Here is a 23,074-nt window from a genome sequence, read left to right on the forward strand (position 1 = left end):
GTCGGGAGGGGCGGCCGGGGGAGCCTCCCAGAGGGAGGGGGGCGGCGGCGCGTTTTAGGCGTCGCGGGGCGCCTGCGCGGCCGGGCGGTGGGTGTGGCTCGAGGGGGCGGGGGAGGAGGAGGAGGAGGGGGCAAGGCGCGCGCGCGCGCCAGGACGGAAGGAAGGAGGAAGGGAAGGGCCGCCATCTTGTTGTCGCGTCGCCGCCGCCATAGTCCGAGCGGAGCCACGGCCGACGGGCTGCGAGACGGGCCTACCCGGAGCGGGAAGTGAGCGCGGCCGCCAGCCAGGCAGGCAGGTAGGCAGGCGGGCCGTGGGCGGGCGGCACTCGTGGCTGCCCTGGGCCGGGCGGCCGCCGGTGGAGAGAGAAAGGCGCTGCGGACCCGGCCTCCGCGGCGGCCGGACCTTTCCGGCGCGGCGAGGCCCGGGACCGAGGCCCTGTCTGCCCGTCGGGCTGAGGCTCCGCGGGGCCGGGAGCGGCCTTACGCGCTGTACCCTCGACTCCAGAGCGAGGCCTCCCGCGCGTCCTCCGGGGGGGCCTGGGCCGACGCTTGGCCCGGGTTGCCGCCGCCGCCCGGGCCTGAGACAAAGGCGGGGAAGCGCCTCCCTTGGAGGGCTGCTTTAACCGGGGGCTTTGAACCCGGGCTGGGAACCTGGCTGAATCCGGGCCTCGGGCGCTCGGCCCCGATTTGGCAGGCCGGGAGGGGAGGGGGCGGTTTCGAAACGTCCCTCCGCGGCGTCTCTTGGCGGGGAAGCTTCGCCAACCTCCGTCCCTTGAATGGCGCAGGGAAAAAGCTGCGGTTGAGGGGCGTCTTGCACACGGTATGTTCCCACCCACCCCCGCCTGCCGCCCCCAGAAGATGCCCGCAAGGCCGCTCTGGGGAGGGGAGGGGAGCGGGGTCCGCGCCTGGGGTGGCCGGCCTTTGAGGTTACTCGCATCCCCCAAACTTACTTGGGAGTGGATGCAGCCAGCAACTGCATATACTAACGGCTTTGTCTGCCTTCTTTTCAGATTGAAGTGAGTAGATTGGACGGAACTCAAGCGTGTTAGAAGACTTTTTAAAAAGTTGTTCCACAGTGCATCAGCGCAAGTGACTGGTTTATCTTGAGTGACTTTACAGGTGCTTGCCTGTGTTGCAATAAAGACTCATATATTGAGCAGGACCTAATTTATCTCTTCATCTTGGAGAGTCTAATAAACTATTACACTTTCCGTACTCGCAACTGTTTGGAAGTTGAAAGACATTTAAAAGGCAAATATGAGTACGGCCAGAACAGAGAACCCTGTTATAATGGGTCTCTCCAGTCAAAATGGACAGCTGAGGGGCCCAGTAAAACCTGGTGGTGGTCCAGGAAGCGGGGGGACACAGGCTCAGCAACAGATAAACCAGCTGAAACATCCCAACACAATCAACAATGGCACTCAGCAAGCACAGAGCATGGCCTCCACTATCAAGTGAGTACTTGTCTAGAGCATCGGCAGCCATCTTGCGAGACACCCAGAATCTCCTCGGAGGTTTGACTTCTGGATGGAGTGTGAGCTCTTTCCTTCTTGTACCCGTTTTACCAACTGCAGCAATATTTGATGCTATTTCTGAATTGTATTTGTCCCACATTTGTCATACTTTACTTATTTATCCTTTGCTTCCTATTGTTGCTACATAGTGCGGTCAGTTGCATAGGGTGACTATATATATACTTTAAAATACATCTTCCCACAACCTGCACGCAGTTTAATTTAGCATGGGATCAAGAAGGGGTAATGGTATCCAGCTGTTAGGAGACCCTAAAGAAAGGCTGCCTGCTGAGCAACCTGGAGGGTTCCTACCTCTGCTGGATTTCTATGAGTGGGAAGCTGCTCCACAACTGCAGGCACCCCCCCCCCACTGCAATAGAGGTCCTAGATACCTCTTAAATGGAAGCCCAGTACAGGGTTTCTCAGCTGCGCCCAGCTGAATGGAGAAGCACATTTGCTTATTTATTAAATTTATATGCCACCAGCCTTACTATTGAAAAAGCTTTGAGCAGCATACTGGGGAAAAGGTTCCAGTGATTTGGGACAGGTGCTTTAGGAAGCACTAAAGGAAGGAACCAGCACCTTGATTCAACTCGGCCCTAAGCCTTTAGGCTATCCCTAGAACTGTTTTATTTTTATCAGAACTGATATTGAGTATCCTTGGCTAAAAGCAGGAGTCAGATTGCTTCCTGATTAGGCATTGCTTAAAGTAGAGAATCAACATATAATAGACAATCCTGTATATTTGGGAGGTTTCCTTACTAATAGCAAGTTTATCAAGTACCGTTGTACCAATGGAAGTGGAAGTGGTGAATCATGTAATTGCTTCATAAGGCTTCCAAAGAGCTACCCAGCCTAAAGCAGGTAATGTTTGGGTCATATTGGTGTGAATAACGCTGGCATATCTTTTCTGGAGGATTCTTTTTAACAGAACATTTCTTTGTAGCAGTTTGCCTTGATCCTGTGATCTCTGCTCATTTAAACCAAACACTCCAACCTGCCTGGTTTGATGGAAGAGTACAGTGGGATGATCTGTTGTTTCACAAAGAACGAAATAGGGAGTCTGGGACTTCCCAGGGAAAATAACCGTCTTCCAGCTTGCTCTGCAGGTAGTGGCAGACAGTGTAGAACAGTGCCTTCTGCTGCTGCAGCTGAATTCGGCTGTAGAGAGCTCTGGAAGCATCACCCACCATGGTCGTCTCATATGCATCCTGACAAGTCAGCACTTTTTATATTCCAAGACCACAGGTCTTCAGTCCTGGCACATTCTGGACTGCCTATAGCTTACTCAGCACTGGGAAGGCAACTTCAATTATGGTCTGTTGCATTTTTCATATTTGAAAATGATTGTGCAGTGAGGAGTTGAAGAAAGTTTCTTCTGGGCTTTTAACACACTGTGGTGTAGTGGCTAAGGTCCTGGAGAGCACTGGTACAAATACATGCTGAACAGTGGAAGCTGTTGAGTTTAGTCCAGATATACATTATCAATCCTGTGTATCTTACTAAAACAAAGGCGGCTATTTTGAAATATGGAGAAAAAGGTACATAACTCTGACTGAACTTAAGTTATTCAGTAGTACATGACATGTTCAGATCCTCTCCACATTCTCCAGTGGTTGCTTAATGCTGTGTTAACACTTGATTACACTGACTTAAAATATCCTTTTCTTCCTGTGTCATGAAGAGTTTGTACGTCAGATTCTAGATGTATTAAAAGGGCTGTTATTTTTGTATTTTTTAACCCTGAGGGTGATTGTATCACGTGTGACGTAAAGATCTGGCTAGACCAAAATGAGGTCCAGTAGTTAATAACAGTTTTCTCACTTCAGACCTGGCGATGACTGGAAGAAGACTTTAAAGCTCCCTCCGAAAGACCTGAGAATCAAAACGTCGGTAAGGGCTTTCTAAAATTTTAAACATGTTCATGCTTGGCAGCAGATGTTCATTTCATTGAAGTGTAAGGTTTCAAACTGATTAAATCACATTGTCTTACAGAATTCACACTGAGATAGGTTGCCTACTTTGCTGATTGCTATCTACTTGCTATCTCTGAAATTACACCATCTCAAAATGCCTCTTGCAAGCAATGGCTGCCTGCTATAGATGATGCAGCTACACAAATAATCATCTTAAACTAATTGGTGAAACTAAAAGAAAAAACATGCATATTCCCCTCCTACACCACTACCCCACGTCCCAGTTCTGAATAAAATGCAGCAGCAATGGGCATAGAGTGCAACTTACCTTGAATTTAATGCTACCACACCCCCTATCATCATTTACCCCCACCCCCATCCCCATATATGTTTTATCAAGCACACATATCTTTTAGATCATAACACCAAAGCCTTGCCCAGCCCAGTTTCTCTGCTTCCCACTCCCTTTGCTTTCTAGAATTTCTTCAGCCCCTGGGGGAGAGAACCCACATCAGAGCACCCACCCTGCTGCTGGGCTTAGCCTTAGAATGCCCTTTGCATTGAGATTGACATCACATGAGTTAATGATTCTGCTTTTCTTCTCCAGGATGTAACGTCAACAAAAGGAAATGAGTTTGAAGATTATTGTCTAAAGCGGGAGTTGCTGATGGGAATTTTTGAAATGGGCTGGGAGAAGCCATCTCCTATTCAGGTTAGTCACCTATAGGGTAGGTTGAGCAAGTTTAGTAAATTATGATAAGATGCTTATTAATGAATGGAAATGTCCCTTTTATAAATAACGGGGGAAATGATAGTCTTTGGATTTCCATCCAACAGGATGCTGTGTCGTGTGCTATCGGCTTCTGCTGAAGCTGTGCCTGTATTGTTTCGCTTGAACTGTATCCATTCTGCACGCCTGGAAGGCTGATTAACATAGTGGAGAAAGGAGGGCTGGGGTATCTCCCTTCACCTTTTCTCTCACGCCGCCCCTCTCCACAGCCTCTTGCCATTCAAAGCCTTTCTTTCCAGGAAAAGAACACTTTGTGCATAAGATGATAGAATCCACCCTTTCATGTTTTCCTATCAGCAAAAGCCATCCCAGTTGAAGGACTCGCTCTTGTGCATATGGAAATAGCCTTTTCGTGTGAGATGGAAAGCCGAGGGTCCCTGGAATAAAGGGCTGAGATTTCTTACTCCTTCACAGGATCTGGTGTTTGTTTCTTCTAGTTGTAGATGGGATTAGAACAAGACAATTGTGTTTCCAGTAGATTTCCTTATGATAGTTCATGATTGTTTGAACCATTAATTAATGTTACTGTTAACCGAGCAGAAATATTCCTGCCTCCAAACCCAACCTTTTCAGTCTAGAGAGGCAGATGGAAAAACTACATATAGAAGTTTGTCATGCAGGCTACAGAAGACATCACTCATCCATATTGTCTTCCTGCAACATGGTTGCAAGCAGATAACCTTTCTGCCTCTTCATCTAAAGTGTGGCCCTTTTCTCCTTTTGTTTTTACTCTTTATGTTTATATTTTCTTCATTCAAACTCTTCTCTTTTCTCCTGCTTCTTTTCAGGAGGAGAGCATTCCTATTGCTTTGTCTGGAAGGGACATCTTAGCTAGAGCTAAGAACGGAACCGGCAAGAGCGGTGCCTACCTCATTCCATTACTTGAAAGGCTTGACTTAAAGAAGGACAAAATACAAGGTCAGTGGAAGATGGCAAACCACACCGACTCCAATTGCAACAGGTCTTCATCGTCACTAGGGACCATGTTAGATTGCTAGTTATGTAATGGCTTCACTTTTGTGAAAGAAAAAAAGAAAAAAGTACAGAGGTTTTTGGAAAAGGGCTTGACTGGAATTGGTAAGGCCCTGGGATTACATTTTAACGGGAAGGGCTTGGAGAATTTCACAATGAAACCGCTGCTGCTGCTAACAATAATGTCTTTGTTTTATGGAGGTAGAATAGAGAGACCGCTGTGCCTCCATCCAGCATTGCTTCCCCTCCGCCCATTGAGAGAACCATTTGCCACATTGTTGGCTCCACTGAATCAGTCTATCCAAAACCGGCATTCAGTTAGCCACATATCTGAGAAAGCAGGACATGGGATGGGGTGGTGGGACACCATCTTCTCCTTTCTCCTTCTGTTTGTGCTACCTTTGAACAGGGACATCTAGTGAGTTGTAGCTTTAGAGGTCTCAGCTCAGGAACAAAACTGCATATTTGGGGGTGATTTCAGGAATTCATCTTGCACATCCTCCTTTTTGCCTAATGCTCAGAAAAAGTCTGAGAAAACCAGATTGTTGCAGGGTTTGTTCTTGTTGGCTTTTTATTCTAGATCCTGTCGCATCACACGTAAGCGACGCCCACCCCAGCTCCCCAAAGGCAAAAAAAGTCATGATACGTCATGCGACACGATCGAGTTTGACACCCATGTTCTAGATGCCTTTGTTGTTAGTTGCGAAGTCATGTCTGGCCCATCGCGACCCCATGGACAACGTTCCTCCAGGCCTTCCTGTCCTCTACCATTCCCTGGAATCCATTTAAGCTCACGCCGGCTGCTTCGGTGACTCCATCCGGCCACCTCCTTCTCTGCCATCCCCTTCTTCTTTTGCCCTCCATCGTTCTCAGGATTCGGCTCTCCTCCAGGGAGTCCTTCTCCTCATTAGGTGGCCAAAGGATTTGAGTTTCCTCTTTAGGATCTGGCCTTCTAAAGAGCAGTCAGGGTTGATCTCCTCTAGGACTGACCGGTTGGATCACCTTGCAGTCCAAGGGACTCGCAGGAGTCTTCTCCAGCACCAGAGTTCTAAGTCTTAAATTCTTCGGCGCTCAGCCTTCCTTATGGTCCAACCTTCACAGCCATCCATGGCAACTGGGAAAACCATAGCCTAGACCAGTGGTCGGCAAGCCGTGGCTCACGAGCCACATGTGGCTCTTTACTCACTTTAATGTGGCTCTTCTGTGTGCCGGGCTCCCCTCCCTCCTCTCGGGCACTTCAAAACAAGCGCCCCTTTCCCTTTTTTCTTTTCGACCCACAATGGTTAGAGAGGATCCTGAGGTCGGGCGGCGACGAGAAGCAAAGAGGCAGAAAAAGAAACGGAGGCTAAGGAGCTTCCCCCCGCCCCCTCCCAGCAAAAATCTAACCGGGGAGCCGGGCGGGCAGTAGCAAATTAGCCGATCACGCCGCGTGATCGGTTAATTTGCTACTGCCCACGTGGCGTGATCGGCTAATTTGCTACTGCCCGCCCGGCTCCCCGGTTAGATTTTTGCTGGGAGGGGGCGGGGGGGGAAGCTCCTTGGCCTCCGTCTCTTTTTCTGCCTCCTCGCTTCTTGGGGCTCCACCAATGGAGCGCCAGGCTTTGGGCTAACACAGAGGTCTGCAAAGTTGGCTGTTTTAAGACTGGTGGACTTCAATTCTCAGAATTCTGGGAGTTGAAGTCCACCAGTCTTAAGAGCCAATTTTGCAGATCCCTGGGCTAATATGATTGATGCCCTTGGTGGACTTCAATTCTCAGAATTCTGGGAGTTGAAGTCCACAAGTCTTCAAGCTGTCAGGTTTGAAGACCCTGGGTTTTTCTTCTAAAGGGTTAGGGGTGCAAGGGTCTTGCAACTTGACAGCTTTAAGACTTGCATGCTTCAATGCCAGAGTTTCTGAGCCAACATGACTGGAGGAGGAATTCTGGGAGTTGAAGTCCACAAGTCTTGAAGCTGTCAGGTTTGAAGACCCCTTGGGGTTTTTTTCCTAAAGGGTTAGGGATGCAAGGATCTTGTAACTTGACAGCTTTAAGACTTGCGTCCTTCAAATGCCAGAGTTTATTGAAACTAAAAACAGTGTACCATCCTATGTATTTTCGGTTTTAAAAATGTGGCTCTCAAAATAAATTTCAATCGTGGTTTTGGCGAGATTTGGCTCAGTTGAAAAAAAAGGTTGCCCACCACTGGCCTAGACTATACACACTTTTGTTGGCAGGGGGATGTCTCTGCTTTTTAGTATGCTGTCTAGATTTGCCATAGCTTTCCTCTCCAGGAGCAAGCGTCTTTTAATTTCTTGCCTGCAGTCCCCATCTGCTGTGATCTTGGAGCCCAGGAAAGAAAAATCTGTCACTACCTCTGTTTCTTCCCCATCTATTTGCCAGGAATTGAGAGGGCCAGATGCCATGATCTTAAATTTCTTTTACTACATCGTCTTTTAAGATTTTGAATAGCTGAGCTGGAATACTGTCACCTCCACTAGCTTTGTGGTTGCTCAGATTTCCTAAGGCCCATTTAACTTCACCTTCTAGGATGTCTGGCTTGAATTCAGTGACCACTCCATCGTGGTTATCAGTATTCTGCAAAACTTCCGAAGAGAGAGTTTTTGCACAAAGCCAACCTTCCGTTTTTGAGGTTTGGGGAGAATGCTTTGGTTTCCTTTGGCTTACCCATGAGCACTTTGTTCTTTGGGGGAGTGGAGGTGTATGAAAATGGGAGTAGTGCTCGAGTTCCTTAGCAGCGAATAATACTAAGAGTAGATCCCAGGTCCCGCTAATTCATTTTTTAATACTCCCGATGTTCAAAGCATGGAAAGGCAGTCACTACTAAACTCCTGGAGAGACTTGGGGTATCAGACTTGGGTGGGAGAGCTTCACTGCAATTTTCTCCCTTTCAAAGCGTTAGAGAAACACTCCACACACGCTGCATTGTATAGTGAGTTGGGGAGAAATGTGACTTGGAAGGTGCTGCTTCTGCATTACTATGAACCTTTGAAAAGCTTATAAAACGTTAGAATGGTTCATCTTCCATTAGCTTTAGACAAACGGGACTCAGTCAGTTTCAGGCCACTTGCCTATTTGGTCTCCATTAAAAGCCTCTGTAAACTAGAAAGGACGCTCGGATTTCTGAACATCTCACTGGACCTACATGAGCATAAAAATCTTCTGGGATCATGAAATAAGAGTGCCTCAAATTATATCTTGCTTGACAGCAATGGTGATTGTTCCCACAAGAGAACTTGCCCTGCAAGTCAGTCAGATCTGCATCCAGGTCAGCAAACACATGGGAGGGGCGAAAGTGATGGCAACCACAGGAGGAACCAATCTGCGGGATGATATAATGAGGCTTGATGATACAGGTAGGACGTCCTATAACAAGAATGGGGTAACCCCAAATTACACACACACACATTCTTTTCTGCCCGTTTTTATCAGAGTGCCTGATAACCTGCTCTTCTTCCTCGCAGTGCATGTAGTGATAGCAACCCCAGGAAGGATTCTGGATCTCATCAAAAAGGGGGTAGCAAAAGTGGACCATATCCAGATGATTGTCCTAGATGAGGTAACATTTAATGACTGAATTTCATGAGTTACAAGCTAAGCCCTCCGCCACCAGATTAGCTGTCCTGGGTGCATTTTGTGGATTCTGGTCAACGGCAGCTTGAAATCGGGACCCTTTCCCCCCCCCCCCCCCCCCCCTTAGGCAGCTCCTAAGAAACATCATTTTAACGTAAGCTGGGACTCTGGCCAGCACCTGCCAGGAGGGTTGGTTAGACATGAAACGAGTTCCCCGACTGCCCCCTTTTTTTATTATGTATTAATTTATTTTGCAGGCAGACAAGTTACTGTCTCAAGACTTTGTGCAAATAATGGAGGACATTATACTCACTCTACCTAAAAACAGGCAGATTTTGTTGTACTCGGCCACTTTCCCTCTAAGTGTGCAGAAGTTTATGGTGAGTTGAATGAGGCCAAATTTGCATAATTGAGCAAAGGGTGAAGCACGGTTATTCTTGCCACACTGCAAACCAGAAGCTGCCCACAACTTAAAACTGTTTAATGACTAATGGCCATTTTTCACACTTATGGTCACTGTAGCATCCCTTTGGTCACATGATCAAAATCCACATGTTTGGCAGCTGATTCATATTTATGACGGTCGCAGTGTCCCAGGGTCACGTGATCCCCTTTTATGAACCTCTGACAAGCAGAGTCAATGGGAAAGCCAGATTCACTTAAGAACCGCGTTACTAGCTTAACAACTGCAGTGATTCACTTAACAGCTGTGGCAAGAAAGGTCGTAAAATGGGGCAGAGCTTACATAATCAGTGTCTCCCTTAGCAACAGAAATGTTGGGCTCCATTGTGTTCAGAAGACCAGGACTACCTATGCATGCTGGAATGCTTCTCTTTCAGAATTCCCACTTGCAAAAACCCTACGAGATTAACTTGATGGAGGAGCTGACTCTGAAGGGGGTGACCCAGTACTACGCATACGTAACAGAGCGCCAGAAAGTGCATTGCCTCAACACACTCTTTTCCAGGGTAAGAAGTAAGCTAAACTAGGTTGAAACAATGACCAAAGTGATCAAGTGGAAGAAATCCTGTAGAACATTGCTTGGATAAAGAGTTTTATTTAATGACTTGTACAGCTTTTATTTTTTGCTTCTTCAGTTCTTTAGGTATTGCCTTGTTTTTGTGTACCTGTCTCCAAGCTTTCTAGTCTAGTATTATCTGCTTATTTTCAAGTTCCTTTGCAATTTAGAAGCAGAATACAATGTAACACTTTACTGTCTTTGCATTTAGCTCCAAATAAACCAGTCCATCATCTTCTGTAACTCCTCCCAACGGGTTGAATTGTTAGCTAAGAAAATCTCCCAGCTGGGCTACTCCTGCTTCTACATTCACGCAAAGATGAGACAGGTCAGTGTGCTGTTTGGAGCAACTAATGAATATCTGTTGGATTTTAGCTGCTAGTTGTAGGAGGGAGAGGAGTAGTGAATCTATTTCCAGATATTTCATATACTCAGCCCGAAAGGAGGTCCCAGGGCAAGTGTCAGAAGAGCAATTGGTCTTGTGAATTGCATGTTCTGCCACAGGCCAGGCATTACTTCTCAAGGTGAATGTTCTCTTCCATTAGAGGTGTTTCAGTAGAAGCACCTGGATTTTCCTCTAGGTGCTGAAGGACAAACTTCTGGGCTTTGGTCAAGAGTAAGTTGGTGAAACTTTCCAAATTCTTTTTCTAGGAGCACCGCAATCGAGTGTTCCATGATTTCCGGAATGGCTTATGCCGCAACCTTGTTTGCACTGGTGAGTATCCTGTCCTTTTCCATGGCTTGCATATTGCCCAGAAAGGCTCTTTACTAACTAGGCAGTTTCAGTGCTGCATTTTTGGAATTTGTTATGATACTTTTAGCAACTGGATATCCCAGGTATTGTCATTTCTTAAATAGATGAATGCAATGTTCTTTTACATGGAGGTTGCTTTTAAAGATTATCTGGAAGCTGCAATTGGTACAGGTCAGCGTTTTGTCAGTGAGAGCTAGTGTATAACACCAGCACTGGAGGCTCTGCATTTGGTAGCCAGAAGAGTAGAAATTTATCTACTTATATCCCGCTTTTATTATTTTTTCTATTTAAAAAAGAGAAAATCAGCAGTTCTTCTTTTCACCACAACCACAGGTGAGGTGGTTTGGGCTGAGAGAAAGGAGCTTGTCAAGCACAGGAAAATCAGGGAGTCCGGCCAGTTCAAAAGAATATGTAGAATTGTATTATAAGGCTCTCTAGAAGAATCTGAACTACTAACGATGCAAGTAGATTGGTGGTAGTTAAGTCAATGGAATTCAAGGTGGGCTGGATTTAGGTCTCTTGGTGGTGCGAAGGGACGCCAGACTGATGACACATTTGACTTCTCCTCCCTCAGGTTCAGCTTGGTCATGTACCAGATGGCCCAAGTCACTCAGCTGGCTTTTGTGCCTAAGGCAGGACTATCTCAGTGCAAAATGCTGGTTTGTCCATTAAAGTCCTCCATGGCTTCACACTCTGCTCCAGCCAGAATCTACCTGCCAGTTTGCACATCCTCATGTTGGGCTACAAATCAGTGTTTCCAAATCTTGGCTCTGAAATAGTCCTCTGGATATGGTATCTTCCATATAGTCAGAAAAGCAAATTGAGATTTTCAACAATTAGGACATGGATGTAAAATATCTCTTGTCTTTTTTTTATAATTGCAACCATTTTAATGTAATCTTTTATATTGGCTTGTTATAATTCATGTTTTAAACCAGCAATATTGTTAACGGAATCATTTTACATTTCTTTTGTTTTCCAAATTGAGACAGTCTAGCTCAAAAAGTAGAGACTAGAAAGTGGGAAATAGGTTTCCTTTTGCCATTAAAAAAAGGAAAGAAACCTGCAGGATCCAGTCTAGAATTTCTTTGTGCTTGCAGCTACAGAACAATCCAAAAGTTGGATATGAGCCTTGTGGTAATTACATAGCCAGAGATTCTGTCATCCTGAGCCCGTCTTTTTTGTATTACCGGATTTTTCTAAGGTGCAAGGTTTGTTTTTCAGATCTCTTTACCCGAGGTATTGATATCCAAGCTGTGAATGTTGTGATCAATTTTGATTTTCCAAAGCTGGCAGAGACATATCTCCATCGCATTGGCAGATCAGGTGAGGACATCATTTAACGAAAAATTACAGTCATATAGTACAGAAAGTTGTTGACCTACAACCATAATTCAGCCCAAAATATCTGTGGCTAAGTGAAACATTTGTTAAATGAACCCTTTGCCCTATTTTACGACCTTTCTTGAAATAGTTGTTAAGCAAATCACTGCAGTTGTTACGTTAGTAACATGGTTGTTAAGTGAATCTGGCTTCTCCAATGATTTTGCTTGTCAGAAGGTTGCAAAAGGGGATCACATGTCCCCGGGGCACTGCAACCGTCGTAAATATGAGTCGATTTCCAAGCATCTGAATTTTGATCATGTGCCTATGGGGATGCTGAAACGGTCATAAGTGTGAAAAATGGTCATTAAGTCACTTGCCATCACTTTGCTAGTTTCTGGTGGAACATCAACCACGCATATCGTGTGAGCAGCTGGAATCCTCATGGAGGGTTAGTCAGTTCAGCCATTCCTCTATCAAGGGGCTGATTGGTCCCCACAAGGACATCATGCCCGTAAATCACTTGTCCTTCAGCCTGCTGAGCTTCTGTGCTGCTCTCTGGGCAGGGAGGTAGCAGCTTGGCAAGTTGAGCTCTCTGGTGGGAGAGTGTGTGAACTGCTCTACATGGCAGTTACCGGCTTATCAAGGAGCACAATTGTTGCTTGTACAACATAAGATGCTACCCATGGTATTTAAAGCTGCCGTTGGATTAAACAAAAAAAGCAGTACACACACGTGGTCTGATACTGGAAGACCTTGATCTGCCACATGTGCCGGGGAGGAAAAAACTGGTCTCTGGCAAGCTGCCAAAGGGAAAATCTTTGCTTTTTCTCTTTGAAGGTCGATTTGGCCATCTAGGCCTAGCCATCAACTTGATCACCTATGACGATCGTTTCAACCTGAAGAGTATTGAAGAGCAGCTGGGGACAGAAATTAAGCCCATCCCTAGTAACATTGACAAGAGTCTGTATGTGGCAGAATACCACAGCGAGCCTGTAGAAGATGATAAACCGTAATTGCTGTGTAGGTATCTGGGGGACGGCTGGCGGGTGGGTAACCTGAATTGGGGGGGGGGGTATTCCTCTGGCGCAGCCCCTCTCCCAGGAGCCTTTGTGGGGCTCTCATGCCCTGGAAGGAAGGAAGGAAGGAAGGAAATCGCACCTCTAGAGGAAAAGAGGGATCGTCGTTAAGTGCAGCTTTTGACCAGATTGTGCCCACCTCCCTTGGCATGTGGCTTTGGGACACCGGGTCCTCCTGAGCCTGCATCTTTGAGGCGTTGACGGGCAGGACACAGAATGGACCGGGCTACAGCGGTCAGGCAGGCAGCTTGTTGATGCTGTTTCCTTGGTACTAAAAGTCATGTTTTTTCCCCCTTTTTTCTAGGCTTTGCTTAAACACAAAAGCTAAAGCCCTTTGATCTGGACACGCGAAACATCATTTCTTGGGGGAGGCTCCTTCTCTTTGAGGGTTTTTCATCTTTTTGTTTTGGAACAATTAAAATTACAGAGCTTCCCCCCCCCCCTCCCTTTAAAAAAAATTGGCTGTGAAGACAAAAGCAGAAGATAGGAAGAAAATACCTTTTGTTTTTCCCACTTGTTTGCACTGTGTGCTGACTGAACATTAGTTGCACTAACTGCTGGTTTTAATTTCTTTCTTTGTGATGGAGTAGAAGAACTCTGAAATGAGAAGATTCCCAAACTCCACCTTGACTGCTATTTCAAACTCACCCACAGCTGCCCGACTCAGTACATTTCAACTTCTCCCTGGCTCCTCATCTGTCTTTTGAGCTAAAGAGCTTGTTACTTATTTGTGCAAAGTGCCTTATGCTATGAGACCATTCAGAAAATCCCTTTTGGATACAGCCCAAGGAGTCATTTTGGTTCAGGTCAAAGTCTCTTTCCCCACCTCTGTTTCCTTCCCCTTCCAGGTGCTGGAAGGTGGCCCTCGTCAGCAGTTTTGTTTGGTTAACTTTCTTTTAATGGAGGAATTGAGATGCAGTTGCTGTTCACCCACTCTGTAAATATGTGTATTTAAGCAAAATAACCTGGATCGCCTGGGTTAATTGAGGGAAACCTCCACACTCTGAGAGGAAAGAGCCACTTGCCAACCAATCTGCAGCAGGAGCCCCCCAAAACGCCCCCGGGGCTCTCGCAGAACACTACAGACTGCCCTCCGTGGTGAGTCTCCCTTGGGGGGCACAGCACTTGCTGTCTCCAAGCCATGGTGGTTTTTCCTCTCTCATGTGTTCTGAAGAAAATTGGATGTGTATACTTGTATAAACTCTGTAAATATGTGTTTTTTCTGTTAAGGGTTCATATAACTTTCTTTTTTCTTTGTTTGGATGAGGCTTGCTGGCGTTAAAGGGATTATAGATAGAACTTGACAGCAGCTAAAGGTGAGAGGGGCTCAGTTTTCTGCAACGCTACTCGATGCCAAGCACTGTTGACTCCAGGCCTCTAGGTGGGTCTGGCTTGCTTTAGGGGTTGCGATATTTGGAAGAGATCTGGGTGTCGGGCAAGGTCCTCTTCACACACACACACCCCAAAAAGGGGGGAAATACCCTCCAGGGAAGCTGGATTTGTCTTACGGGGTTAGAGGAGACCCAATCACTGTCTCAAAGCAAGGCAGAACCAAAAGCGACTCCAATGAGGCAAAAGCCCTGGTCGTGCTTCTGGCATTAGAACTTCCTGCCAGCTTGTGGCGATTCTGTTTGAAGCCTGTCTGATGAGAGATTCTAGAGCAGGAAAGGCAAGCCCTCTGCTCTTCCCCCCCCCCCTTGGGGTGTGTGTCTGTGCTTCCATTCCAGTAGTGTTGCTTTAAAGTGTGCCCCTCCCAATGTGCTTGATGTTTGGCCTGATGTGCAGGCAGAAAGAGTGAGACTACTCAACCTGTAAACGTCTAACGAATTCCCTGTCGGCCTGCCAGCAGCAGAATGCCAGGAGGCACCAGGGCAAGCATGGGCTCTCTTGGCTCGGAGACAAGGATAGTCTGAGCCCACCCCCTCCCTCCTCCTTGCCCTGACAAGCTAAGCAGTTCTGATCGAGAGTACCAACTTTTTCAGCCCTGACCTCAGAGAACTGCCTAGAGCCAGGTGCCTCCTGAAAACCCTTTGGAAGTGGAAGATGTTTTGTCTAAGTAACCGTAGCAAAAATTGTATTAACAGAAAGCTGGGAATTCAGACGAGGCTGCATCAGACGAGCAAGTCCTTGGGGTGGGACAGCTTGGGGGAGGGGCCACTTGACACCCAAAGCAGAACTTTTTGCTCTTCTGCAGCAGCTGTTCCCAAAGGAGGGGAGCGCAGAGGCAAAACGTGCGCAGCAATCTTGAAATTTGCGAGAACATGTACAACACCTGATTTGGTGCGGTGAGTTGAGGTGGCCACTCTGTCCAGCGCGGCCGCACTCCTCTTGTCATTCTTGAAGCACAGCCTTTTTTAAAGAGAAAGTATTACTTCACCTGTGGCCGCCTAGCAGAGGAGCGGCCTCAACCTCTGACCGCCGTTTTTGGTCGCTTTGTTTGGGTCAGAAAGCCACCTGAAAACGGCTCCTTGTCTCTCAGTGGTGAAGAGGGACTCGGAAAGGAAAGATGCTCCAGATGTTGACCAGGGACACCCTGGTCTTTTTTTTTTTTTTTAAAAAACCCCTTCATGTGACACCGGAGCCTGAGAATTGGATGTCTTATGCACAGAGCAGTTGCCAGCAGTCCTTCAACTGCTTCAGACGCTTTGGGGAAATTTTGAGAGACCAAACTTCGAGGCCCCTTTTTTGCCCCTCAGGTGACTCGATGGTGGGGCACAACAAGGCCTTGGTGAAAATATCGGTGGGGTCTTCCCAGGACCCCCTGCACTTAGTAGAGATGACCTTGGGTGGGTGTGGGTGGGTGGGTTGAGTTTTGCTTTTTTTTAATGATTACAGAATGAGATGGGAGCATCTTTTCCGATAGCCTCTGCTTTTGTGTCTTGTTAGAGCTGGATGAGATCACAGAAACTGGACATCAAAGCAGATGAGTTTGATTTGGGCATCTCATTCTACTCTTCTTTATTTTAAGGGTGGGCTTGCTTGCACAGGACTGGCTGAATCTGGCCAATGGAGAGGAGCTCTGTGGTGCCCAGGATCCTTTGTGGGTGTGAGTTGTTTCCACCAGCAGTCTGACCTATGCTGTTGGTGCAAAGCATACCTCTGGAGGCTACTTCTGGCGCACAATCATTTGTCCCCTGGCAGGATATGGGAAGTTCAATCCACACCACCTGTGCAACGGCATCTGATGGTGTTCTGTAGGGAGGGGAGGTTGGATCAGCCAGAGGGGGAATCTCCCTGCTGCAACTCTACTCCTTAGGCAACATTCTGGAGTCCTGTGCAAGGGGGAGGGGGGAGAGGGAGGGGGAAGGGAGGAGGATAACACAAAGATACAGCCTTGCTGTATTTTAACCAAGATGTGGGGGTGGCAATGCCTGGAAGAAAATAAGTCAATTTTCCCTTTCTTGAAACTGGAAAATTTGGGGAACATACTTTTTCATTCAGTTCAAGCAATGTTGTATTTCATTGATCCTTGGTTCAGTTCAGGCCATGTCCAGTACGAACAGTGAGGGCTAGAATTTGTCAACAAGGGGGTGGGTTGGGAGGGGGGGATTATTTTTTGTTTGGAACTGGCAAATGTCCAGCAGAGCTCAGATTTTGGCACAGCATATGTACACAAGTCTATAAAGGAAGGCTGTGAACCTATTGTCAAAAGTGCTGAATTATAAAATCCTGACTTATTTTTAAGAGAATTGGCTCAATAAAAGCTCACTGGGACCTGACCTTGCCTGAGACTCTTTCCTTGCCCAGCATGTCGCTCTGTTTGCCTGGCATCACAGCCACCGAGAGCATTGTTGAGGAGAAGCAGGAGCAGACCAAGGTTGACTTGCGCCACCACGCTCTGAAGCTGCCCTTTGGGGGCAAAAGAGAAGGGGTGTTGCTCTGCCAAGGGCTGGGAGCATTTCCCTTCTTTCTTTCCAGGCTGCTGAGGGTCGGGTGAAGCAGGAGCGGGGATTTCCCAAGCCTCGCCCCCCTCTGCAGCCCCGCCCAAAGCTCTGGGTGTGAAACTGCAGGCTTGCTTTGTGGACATTTCCTGGAATGGTGGTAGTGCTTGGCACCCGAGCTCTGAGCTGAAATGCCAGCTCCGGTGGGGTGGGCATTCCTGGTCGTCTGTGCAGCTCTGTGGGGGCGGCAGGCAATGGCAGGCAGCCTTCCACCTCCATGTGACAGGTGAGTGAGCAAGCTGGTGGGGCCTTGCTTGTCCCCGTCCTAAACTTTGTGCATGACACAGAAGAGACAAGGCCTGGTGCCAATCTTGCTAAGCCACAAGTGTACCTGGATGATAATGAAGTGGGGCAGGCGGGTTAAAGGAGGAGGAAAAAAAGATGGCTGCCTTATAAGATGCCTGGAAGGTGAGGGGGGGGGGGGGGAGAAGTTTGTCCCTGGTTGGAATGAAGCAGAAGCTTTTCCTTCAGTGTTGGGTTGAGGCTCCCAAGCTCTGCTGGCATGTTTTCTGGGCGGGGCTGCTTTTGCCAATTATAGTTGTAATGAACAGCCCAGATGGGTACATTGTACCATAGCTGGTTCTGCAACAAGGCGAGCAGGAGGAGGTGGCAAGGGCGGGGCTGCTCAAGAGTTCAAGGGAGTGCCCTGTGAACATGGCTGCAGACTCCTGCGCCAGGGTGCCCATAGAGCAGCTGTTCCATGCCCTGTAGAAGAGAAGAGGCACCTTGGCGGCCTTGCTCTCCGCAGGGTTTTTGGGCTGCCCAGAAGACGCTTGGTGTTTGGGGCCTTGTCCCTGGGGAGCCCTGACTGGGCATTGAGGAGCAGCTGTCCCCTGCCCTGCAAAGTCTTGGCTGCTGGTGGCACGTACCCCGGCGTTGCTTCCCCCAAGGGCGTCTGCTCTTCCTTTCCAGCCACATCTACTGCACCGGGGAGCTGCTGCGGCAAGTCCAGCAGGCCAGGCTCTTTCAAGATGACAAGGACTTTGTTGACATGCCACTGAAGTCCAATCCAGGTGAATGTCCACCCGAGAGCTCAGTCCTCTCCCAGCTGCCCCCTTCATTAACAGCCCAACCACTTGGCGAGATGGCCCTGAATGGAGAAACTGGCTGCCTGTTGCAATGCAGAGGAAAGGCGGCCGGCCCCGCGCATGCTGTGCTCACCTTGCGCTTGCCAGAAGGGTGCCTAGGCTGCAGAACAGAGGCTTCCCCGGCCTGAAGGGTGTTAATGCAAGCCTAGCCCCTCTTCGCCCTCTACCCCAGAGTGAACCTCCACCAGATCTCCTAGAAGATCTTTGTTCCATTCTTCCAGATGTGGTTCTGAAGCAATTTGAGGAATTAATGAACGCCACACCTGGTGGAGCCTTACCCAAGCTGCAGCTGGCACAGTTTGTGGAGGCTCACTTCTTTCCTCCAGGGCAGGAGCTGGAAAGCTGGATGCCTCCAGACTGGACGGACAGGTACAGTTGCACCTGGAAGGGGTGTGGTGACAAATTCCTCACCTCTCAGAGGTGGCACAATGCTGCCCCTTGCAGTGTGTCAGTTCTCAACTAGACCGCATGTCTAGAAAACACAGTGGCCACCCTTCAAGATGGCGTTGCCTCCTGGCCCTCTTCTGCTTCGGGAGGGCTGGTCTTTGAGATCCCACAAGTCACCTGTTACCTGAGGTCACTTGCCACTTCCTGGCCATGAAGACGGCCCCTCCCAACTTTCTTGTCAGGACCCTTGACCCTGGCAGCCAGCCAATAGTTAGTCCTTTTGTTTCTGAATGGCCAATCTCCGTCTCTGGGATAGCTACAAGATGCCCCCTCTCAGGCCTCCCCCAAATTGCCTGGGAATCTCCTCCTCCCTGAGGTCTTCCCTCCCAGGTGCCTGAAGGTGGGAGTGGAGGCCTTGGGGACTTTACAGGGGTTGCAAAGCGTGTGACATTTTTCTCTCTGAATCCCTCACTTGGGGATCTTTTATTCAAGTTTTTTTTATTTATTTTTTACATCTCAGTGGGTAAACAGGGTGGTATCTGAGTATCGTACATTTCATACAAAAAAAATAGTATCAGTCATATTTGTTCCATTTAACAATCTTATATAATACTAGTAGTAATACACATCTTTATATTAAATTTTAATCTTTCATTGTTTAATTATTCAATATTTCAGTATGCTATTTTTGTATCAATCACCCTATCTTAATCATCATATTTTCTGATGTGAATAAAATATTATCAATCATTTGTTACATTTAACAAACATATATAATTAATATTAATACCAACATTACATTAAGATCTTCCATTATTGCTTATTCAACTTCTTGTATGATTATTCAATATCTATTCCATCCCTCACTTGGGGACCCTGAATGGCTGCCTTCTGGACCTCCTGGGCCCCTTGCAGCATCCCCCTCCTCCAGAGGATTTCAGATGGGAAGTTGCGGTCCTGGGCCAGGGTCCTGAACGCCAAGTGGAAGCAGCTGGGGAGGCGGGTAAGTACCAAGGCTCAGCAGGCGGGGGGGTGGTGGCCGAGGGAGGCTGCTGTGCCCTCAGCAGAAGCGGCTCCATTTTCCTCCAGGTGAACCCCGAGGTCCAAAGCTCCCCTGGGCGCTACTCTCTGATCTACGTGCCAAACCCCATGATGGTTCCTGGGGGCCGGTTCCGTGAATATTACTACTGGTGAGACAGGCAGAGGGCTGCCCGTGGACCCCTGCCCCGACCCACCGGCCTGTCCAGGAGAGGCCCTTTCCCTCCCTTTCCACATCCCCACATGGTTGCCACCTCCTTCCCTGCAGGGACTCCTTCTGGATCCTGGGAGGCCTCCTCCTGTCCAACATGACGGTTACAGCCAAGGGCCTGATCCAGAACTTCCTCTACCTCGTCAGCAAGTGAGGGCTGCCGGGATAGGCAGGGTGGGGAAGAGGTGCTGCTTCCTCTTCGGCCCCAGTTCCCAAGACGCGGGGGGGGGCATGGGCGGCTCCTCTGCTGGCCTTGGGGAGGCCGGGTGGGGCCTGGCTCCGGCCACAAGCCTCTCCTGAGCCACGTGCTTCCCAAGAGCAGATTTGGGCACGTCCCAAATGGAGGCCGGGTGTACTTCGAGCGCCGGAGTCAGCCACCACTTCTCACCCTCATGATGGAGAGTTACCTGAGCCACACAAACGACACTGAGTTTCTAAGGCAAGTATCTTTCAGCCAGCCGGTGACCAGGCTTGCTCAGGGCTACCGTTCAGCTGGCAGAACTGGCCAAAGACATTGCGCCCTCCCTGCTCCCATCACTGGGCCTAAAGAGGAATGTTTGCCCCCGCCTCTCCTTCTGAAGGCAGCCTCCCCATTGCCTCTTTCAGGGAAAACATCCACCTGCTCGAAGCCGAGTATCACTTCTGGCAAGACCACCGGGCTGTCAATATCTCTGTGGGGGGCAAGCAATACTCCCTGAATCGCTACAACGTCCAGGTGGGGGAACCCAGGTGAGTGGCCCTGCAAGAATGGCCCTCCTCCCACTAGACGGACATTCTTGACATCCAAGAGCATCTGGATCCCCTTCAACTTTCCTCCCTTTTCCCCACCAGACCGGAGTCTTACATGAAGGATGTGGAGCTGGCAATGGGCTTAGAGGAAGGTAACTGCCCGATCAGGTCCACGGTGAGGGGGGTGGCCTGAGGCGGCATTGGGGAAAGGATCTTGAAGCCGACTAAGGATAAGCAGCACACAACACGTGGCAAAAACAGCACCTACAACTATGGTCTGAATCAGCAAAATAGAGCTTCCGGTCACAGCATGTACAATAATAATTCCATTTCATTCCGCTTTGGTCCAATTTTCCTTGAACAATTTGAAAAATTCTGGATACCACATCTCTTGTGGGCAATGGCGGAGGCTGCCGCGTCCTGCTTCACTGTGTTTTCCCCCGCAGAAGCCCAGCAGAGCCTTTGGGCAGAGCTGCAGAGTGCGGCCGAGTCGGGCTGGGATTTCTCCTCCCGCTGGTTCTTGCCAGGCTCCCTGTCCCTGCATGACACCCGAGTGAGAGGGATTGTGCCAGTGGACTTAAACGCCATTCTTTGCAAAGTTGAGCAGCTGTTGGCCACTTTCTACCAAGTCCTTGGTGAGAAATGGGGCAGAGGGGGGCAATGGCCTCTTGCTCGATGGCTGTGTGATCGGGGGGAGGCTGGCTTGGCTCTGGGGTCCTGATGAGCCACCTGCCTGGGGCACGGAGGGCAGGCGTGCTCTGAAGGAGGGTCCTGCTTACCCTCTCCAGGGCATGCCCAGAAAGCAAACAGGTTCTGGGCTGCACGGAGACAGCGGATGGCTGCCCTCACTGCTGTCCTGTGGAATGAGGAGGCCGGTGTTTGGCTGGACTATCACTTCCTCCGTCAGAGGCACAACCCGGCCTTCTACCCCTCCAACATCAGCCCCCTGTGGGCCGAGTGTGACGTGGATCTGGCCAGGGCAGAGAAGGTGCTTCGCTACCTGGAGGTAAGAGGCAGCCAGTGGCTAGCCAGAGATTGATGCTTCCTCAACAGCTGGTGGGGAGCAGCTGAGGCAGCCACCCCACAATTCATCTGCACAGATCCTGGCTCGTTTCTGGGGGAGCACCCCTAGTATGGGTGGAGGGGGTGTTGCAAAGTCAGGCGGTGGAAAAAGCCCCATGCCTGCCTGCATAAGCACCAAAGTTGGACTCTTCTTGAGGAGGAAGTCGGCACACCAGTGGGCAGAATGGTTGGCCACCCAAGACTGAACATTAGTTGCACCTCATGCCACCCCCTGAGATCAACAGGATAAGTCATCTCAGGACAGCCTCCCCCCCCCCCAATCACTGGCTGGAAATGCCCTTTTCTTTGTTCCTGCAGGAGAGTCCGGCCCTGTCCTATGCTAACGGACTGCCCACCTCTCTGACACGGACGGGGCAGCAGTGGGACTTTCCAAATGCTTGGGCCCCACTCCAGCACATGGTGATCACAGGTGAGGAGTCCTTCCAAAGAGTGTGGGGATGTCTGGGGCTGGCCCTTCCTCCTGCCTTCCCAGCTTTTGTGGGGGTCATTCTGACCTGTTCATCAGGGCCACTCTCCCTGCCAGAGCCCAGCCAAAACCTGTAGGGCAGCATCTCCCTGCCCAAGGCATTAACTGACACCATTTGCCTGCCTTGCCAGGCCTGGCCAAATCCTCTTCTCCCCGGGCACGAGAGCTGGCCTTCCACCTGGCTCAGCGCTGGGTGCAGATGAACCTGGCTGTCTACAGGAAGCATGGAGGCATGTTTGAGAAGGTGAGCTGGCTCTACTGTGCAGATTCTGCCTCTTCCCTCCCCATCATTCCTCCACCCCTCCCCAGCACGGAGCCTCCCGTGGAGATCCTCTCCCATTGGCCTCCATGCACTGGCCCTCAGGGCAGCTTAGCCTGGAGCGGCCATCGTTGCTAAGGCCTTTTCCTTTCTAGTACGATGTGGAAGGTGACGGGAAGCCTGGAGGTGGTGGGGAGTATCCAGTGCAGGTAAGGGGTCTCAGTGACACACCAAAGGAGGGAGGTGGGGAGCGGCTCCTGATCAAAGAGGCCCCTCTTGACCGATCCCATTCTCTCGGCAGGAAGGCTTCGGCTGGACCAATGGGGTGGCCCTCCAACTGCTGGATCTGTACGGAGAGCAGCTTACGGCCGCCAGCGCTCTTCCTCCTGGCCCTGCATTGGGGGCCTGCCTTACCCTGATCCTCTTCTCACAGCTTCCTGGGTTGCTCGGGGACGGACCTGTCCCCTGGGGAAGCTAGCCGTCTCTTCAGCTTGGCTCTTGAGATCCTCGGATGGGTGAGGCTCAGAAGGACTGCGGTGTGCATGCCCTGCATGTGTCGGGGCCCCACTGCATGCCATCATAAAGCCTCTAGGAGAACCCCTCCCTTCTCAGCTGTCCGGCTGGGCAATAAAGAGAGCGTTGCCAGCATGTGTCCTCCGTGGCTGGTCTGCTGTTATTCTAGGGCAGAGTGAAAGCCAACTGAAACCCCAGAGCTGCCTTGGTCACAGCAGAAAAGGGGAAGCCATGAAGTCAAAGGGAGACCAGGGCTGGGAAACCCCCAGAGAAACCTGGAAAGCCCATGGTCAGCCAAGGCTGCAATACCCAGGCGGGTGAACTGGGGCATCATAAAAGGAAAGCGCATCTCTAGGGCTGATCCTGAAGTCTACAGGGACAGCCTTAAAAGGGGGCTGTGACTCAGAGTTGGGGGGGGGGCTTCT

The 23,074-nt window shown here is 49.4% G+C and overlaps 2 protein-coding genes across 4 annotated transcripts; both read left to right on the plus strand.

Moving 5' to 3' along the window:
• Nucleotides 1-130: 130 nt before the first annotated feature.
• Nucleotides 131-16,653, plus strand: DDX6 (DEAD-box helicase 6). Of its 2 annotated transcripts, none has more exons than XM_081961462.1 (14): nucleotides 131-295; nucleotides 1,010-1,453; nucleotides 3,343-3,406; nucleotides 4,037-4,141; nucleotides 5,008-5,137; nucleotides 8,397-8,543; nucleotides 8,652-8,746; nucleotides 9,018-9,140; nucleotides 9,600-9,728; nucleotides 9,990-10,106; nucleotides 10,430-10,493; nucleotides 11,757-11,858; nucleotides 12,696-12,878; nucleotides 13,239-16,653. In XM_081961462.1, exons 2-13 carry the CDS (start codon nucleotides 1,257-1,259, stop codon nucleotides 12,869-12,871), a joined length of 1,449 nt encoding a protein of 482 aa, XP_081817588.1. In that variant the 5' UTR covers nucleotides 131-295; nucleotides 1,010-1,256; the 3' UTR covers nucleotides 12,872-12,878; nucleotides 13,239-16,653. The 2 variants fall into 2 exon arrangements, with proteins under 2 accessions (XP_081817588.1, XP_081817589.1); XM_081961463.1 differs by lacking the exon at nucleotides 131-295 and adding an exon at nucleotides 662-819.
• A 112-nt stretch (nucleotides 16,654-16,765) lies between these two features.
• TREH (trehalase) lies at nucleotides 16,766-22,777 on the plus strand. 2 transcript variants are annotated; one of them, XM_081961460.1, is made up of 15 exons: nucleotides 16,766-17,101; nucleotides 17,788-17,888; nucleotides 18,185-18,332; nucleotides 19,266-19,353; nucleotides 19,440-19,540; nucleotides 19,657-19,749; nucleotides 19,922-20,038; nucleotides 20,206-20,328; nucleotides 20,431-20,480; nucleotides 20,775-20,963; nucleotides 21,117-21,334; nucleotides 21,709-21,820; nucleotides 22,009-22,121; nucleotides 22,292-22,352; nucleotides 22,442-22,777. In XM_081961460.1, exons 1-15 carry the CDS (start codon nucleotides 17,007-17,009, stop codon nucleotides 22,612-22,614), a joined length of 1,782 nt encoding a protein of 593 aa, XP_081817586.1. In that variant the 5' UTR covers nucleotides 16,766-17,006; the 3' UTR covers nucleotides 22,615-22,777. The 2 variants fall into 2 exon arrangements, with proteins under 2 accessions (XP_081817586.1, XP_081817587.1); XM_081961461.1 differs by lacking the exon at nucleotides 19,922-20,038.
• Nucleotides 22,778-23,074: the final 297 nt, after the last annotated feature.

The sequence above is a fragment of the Natrix helvetica genome (genome assembly GCF_964273705.1).
Source record: "Natrix helvetica genome assembly, chromosome: 8".
NCBI classification, from domain to species: domain Eukaryota; kingdom Metazoa; phylum Chordata; class Lepidosauria; order Squamata; family Natricidae; genus Natrix; species Natrix helvetica.

Bases quoted from the DNA above. Each gene is read 5' to 3' on its own strand.
- DDX6 (XM_081961462.1), top strand. From the start codon at position 1,257: ATGAGTACGGCCAGAACAGAGAACCCTGTTATAATGGGTCTCTCCAGT. The intron at 8,747-9,017 runs GTAACATTTAAT...TTTATTTTGCAG, and splicing joins AGATGATTGTCCTAGATGAG to GCAGACAAGTTACTGTCTCA. The intron at 10,494-11,756 runs GTGAGTATCCTG...TTTGTTTTTCAG, and splicing joins CCGCAACCTTGTTTGCACTG to ATCTCTTTACCCGAGGTATT.
- TREH (XM_081961460.1), top strand. From the start codon at position 17,007: ATGCCAGCTCCGGTGGGGTGGGCATTCCTGGTCGTCTGTGCAGCTCTG. The intron at 17,889-18,184 runs GTGAATGTCCAC...CCATTCTTCCAG, and splicing joins GCCACTGAAGTCCAATCCAG to ATGTGGTTCTGAAGCAATTT. The intron at 20,964-21,116 runs GTGAGAAATGGG...TACCCTCTCCAG, and splicing joins CACTTTCTACCAAGTCCTTG to GGCATGCCCAGAAAGCAAAC.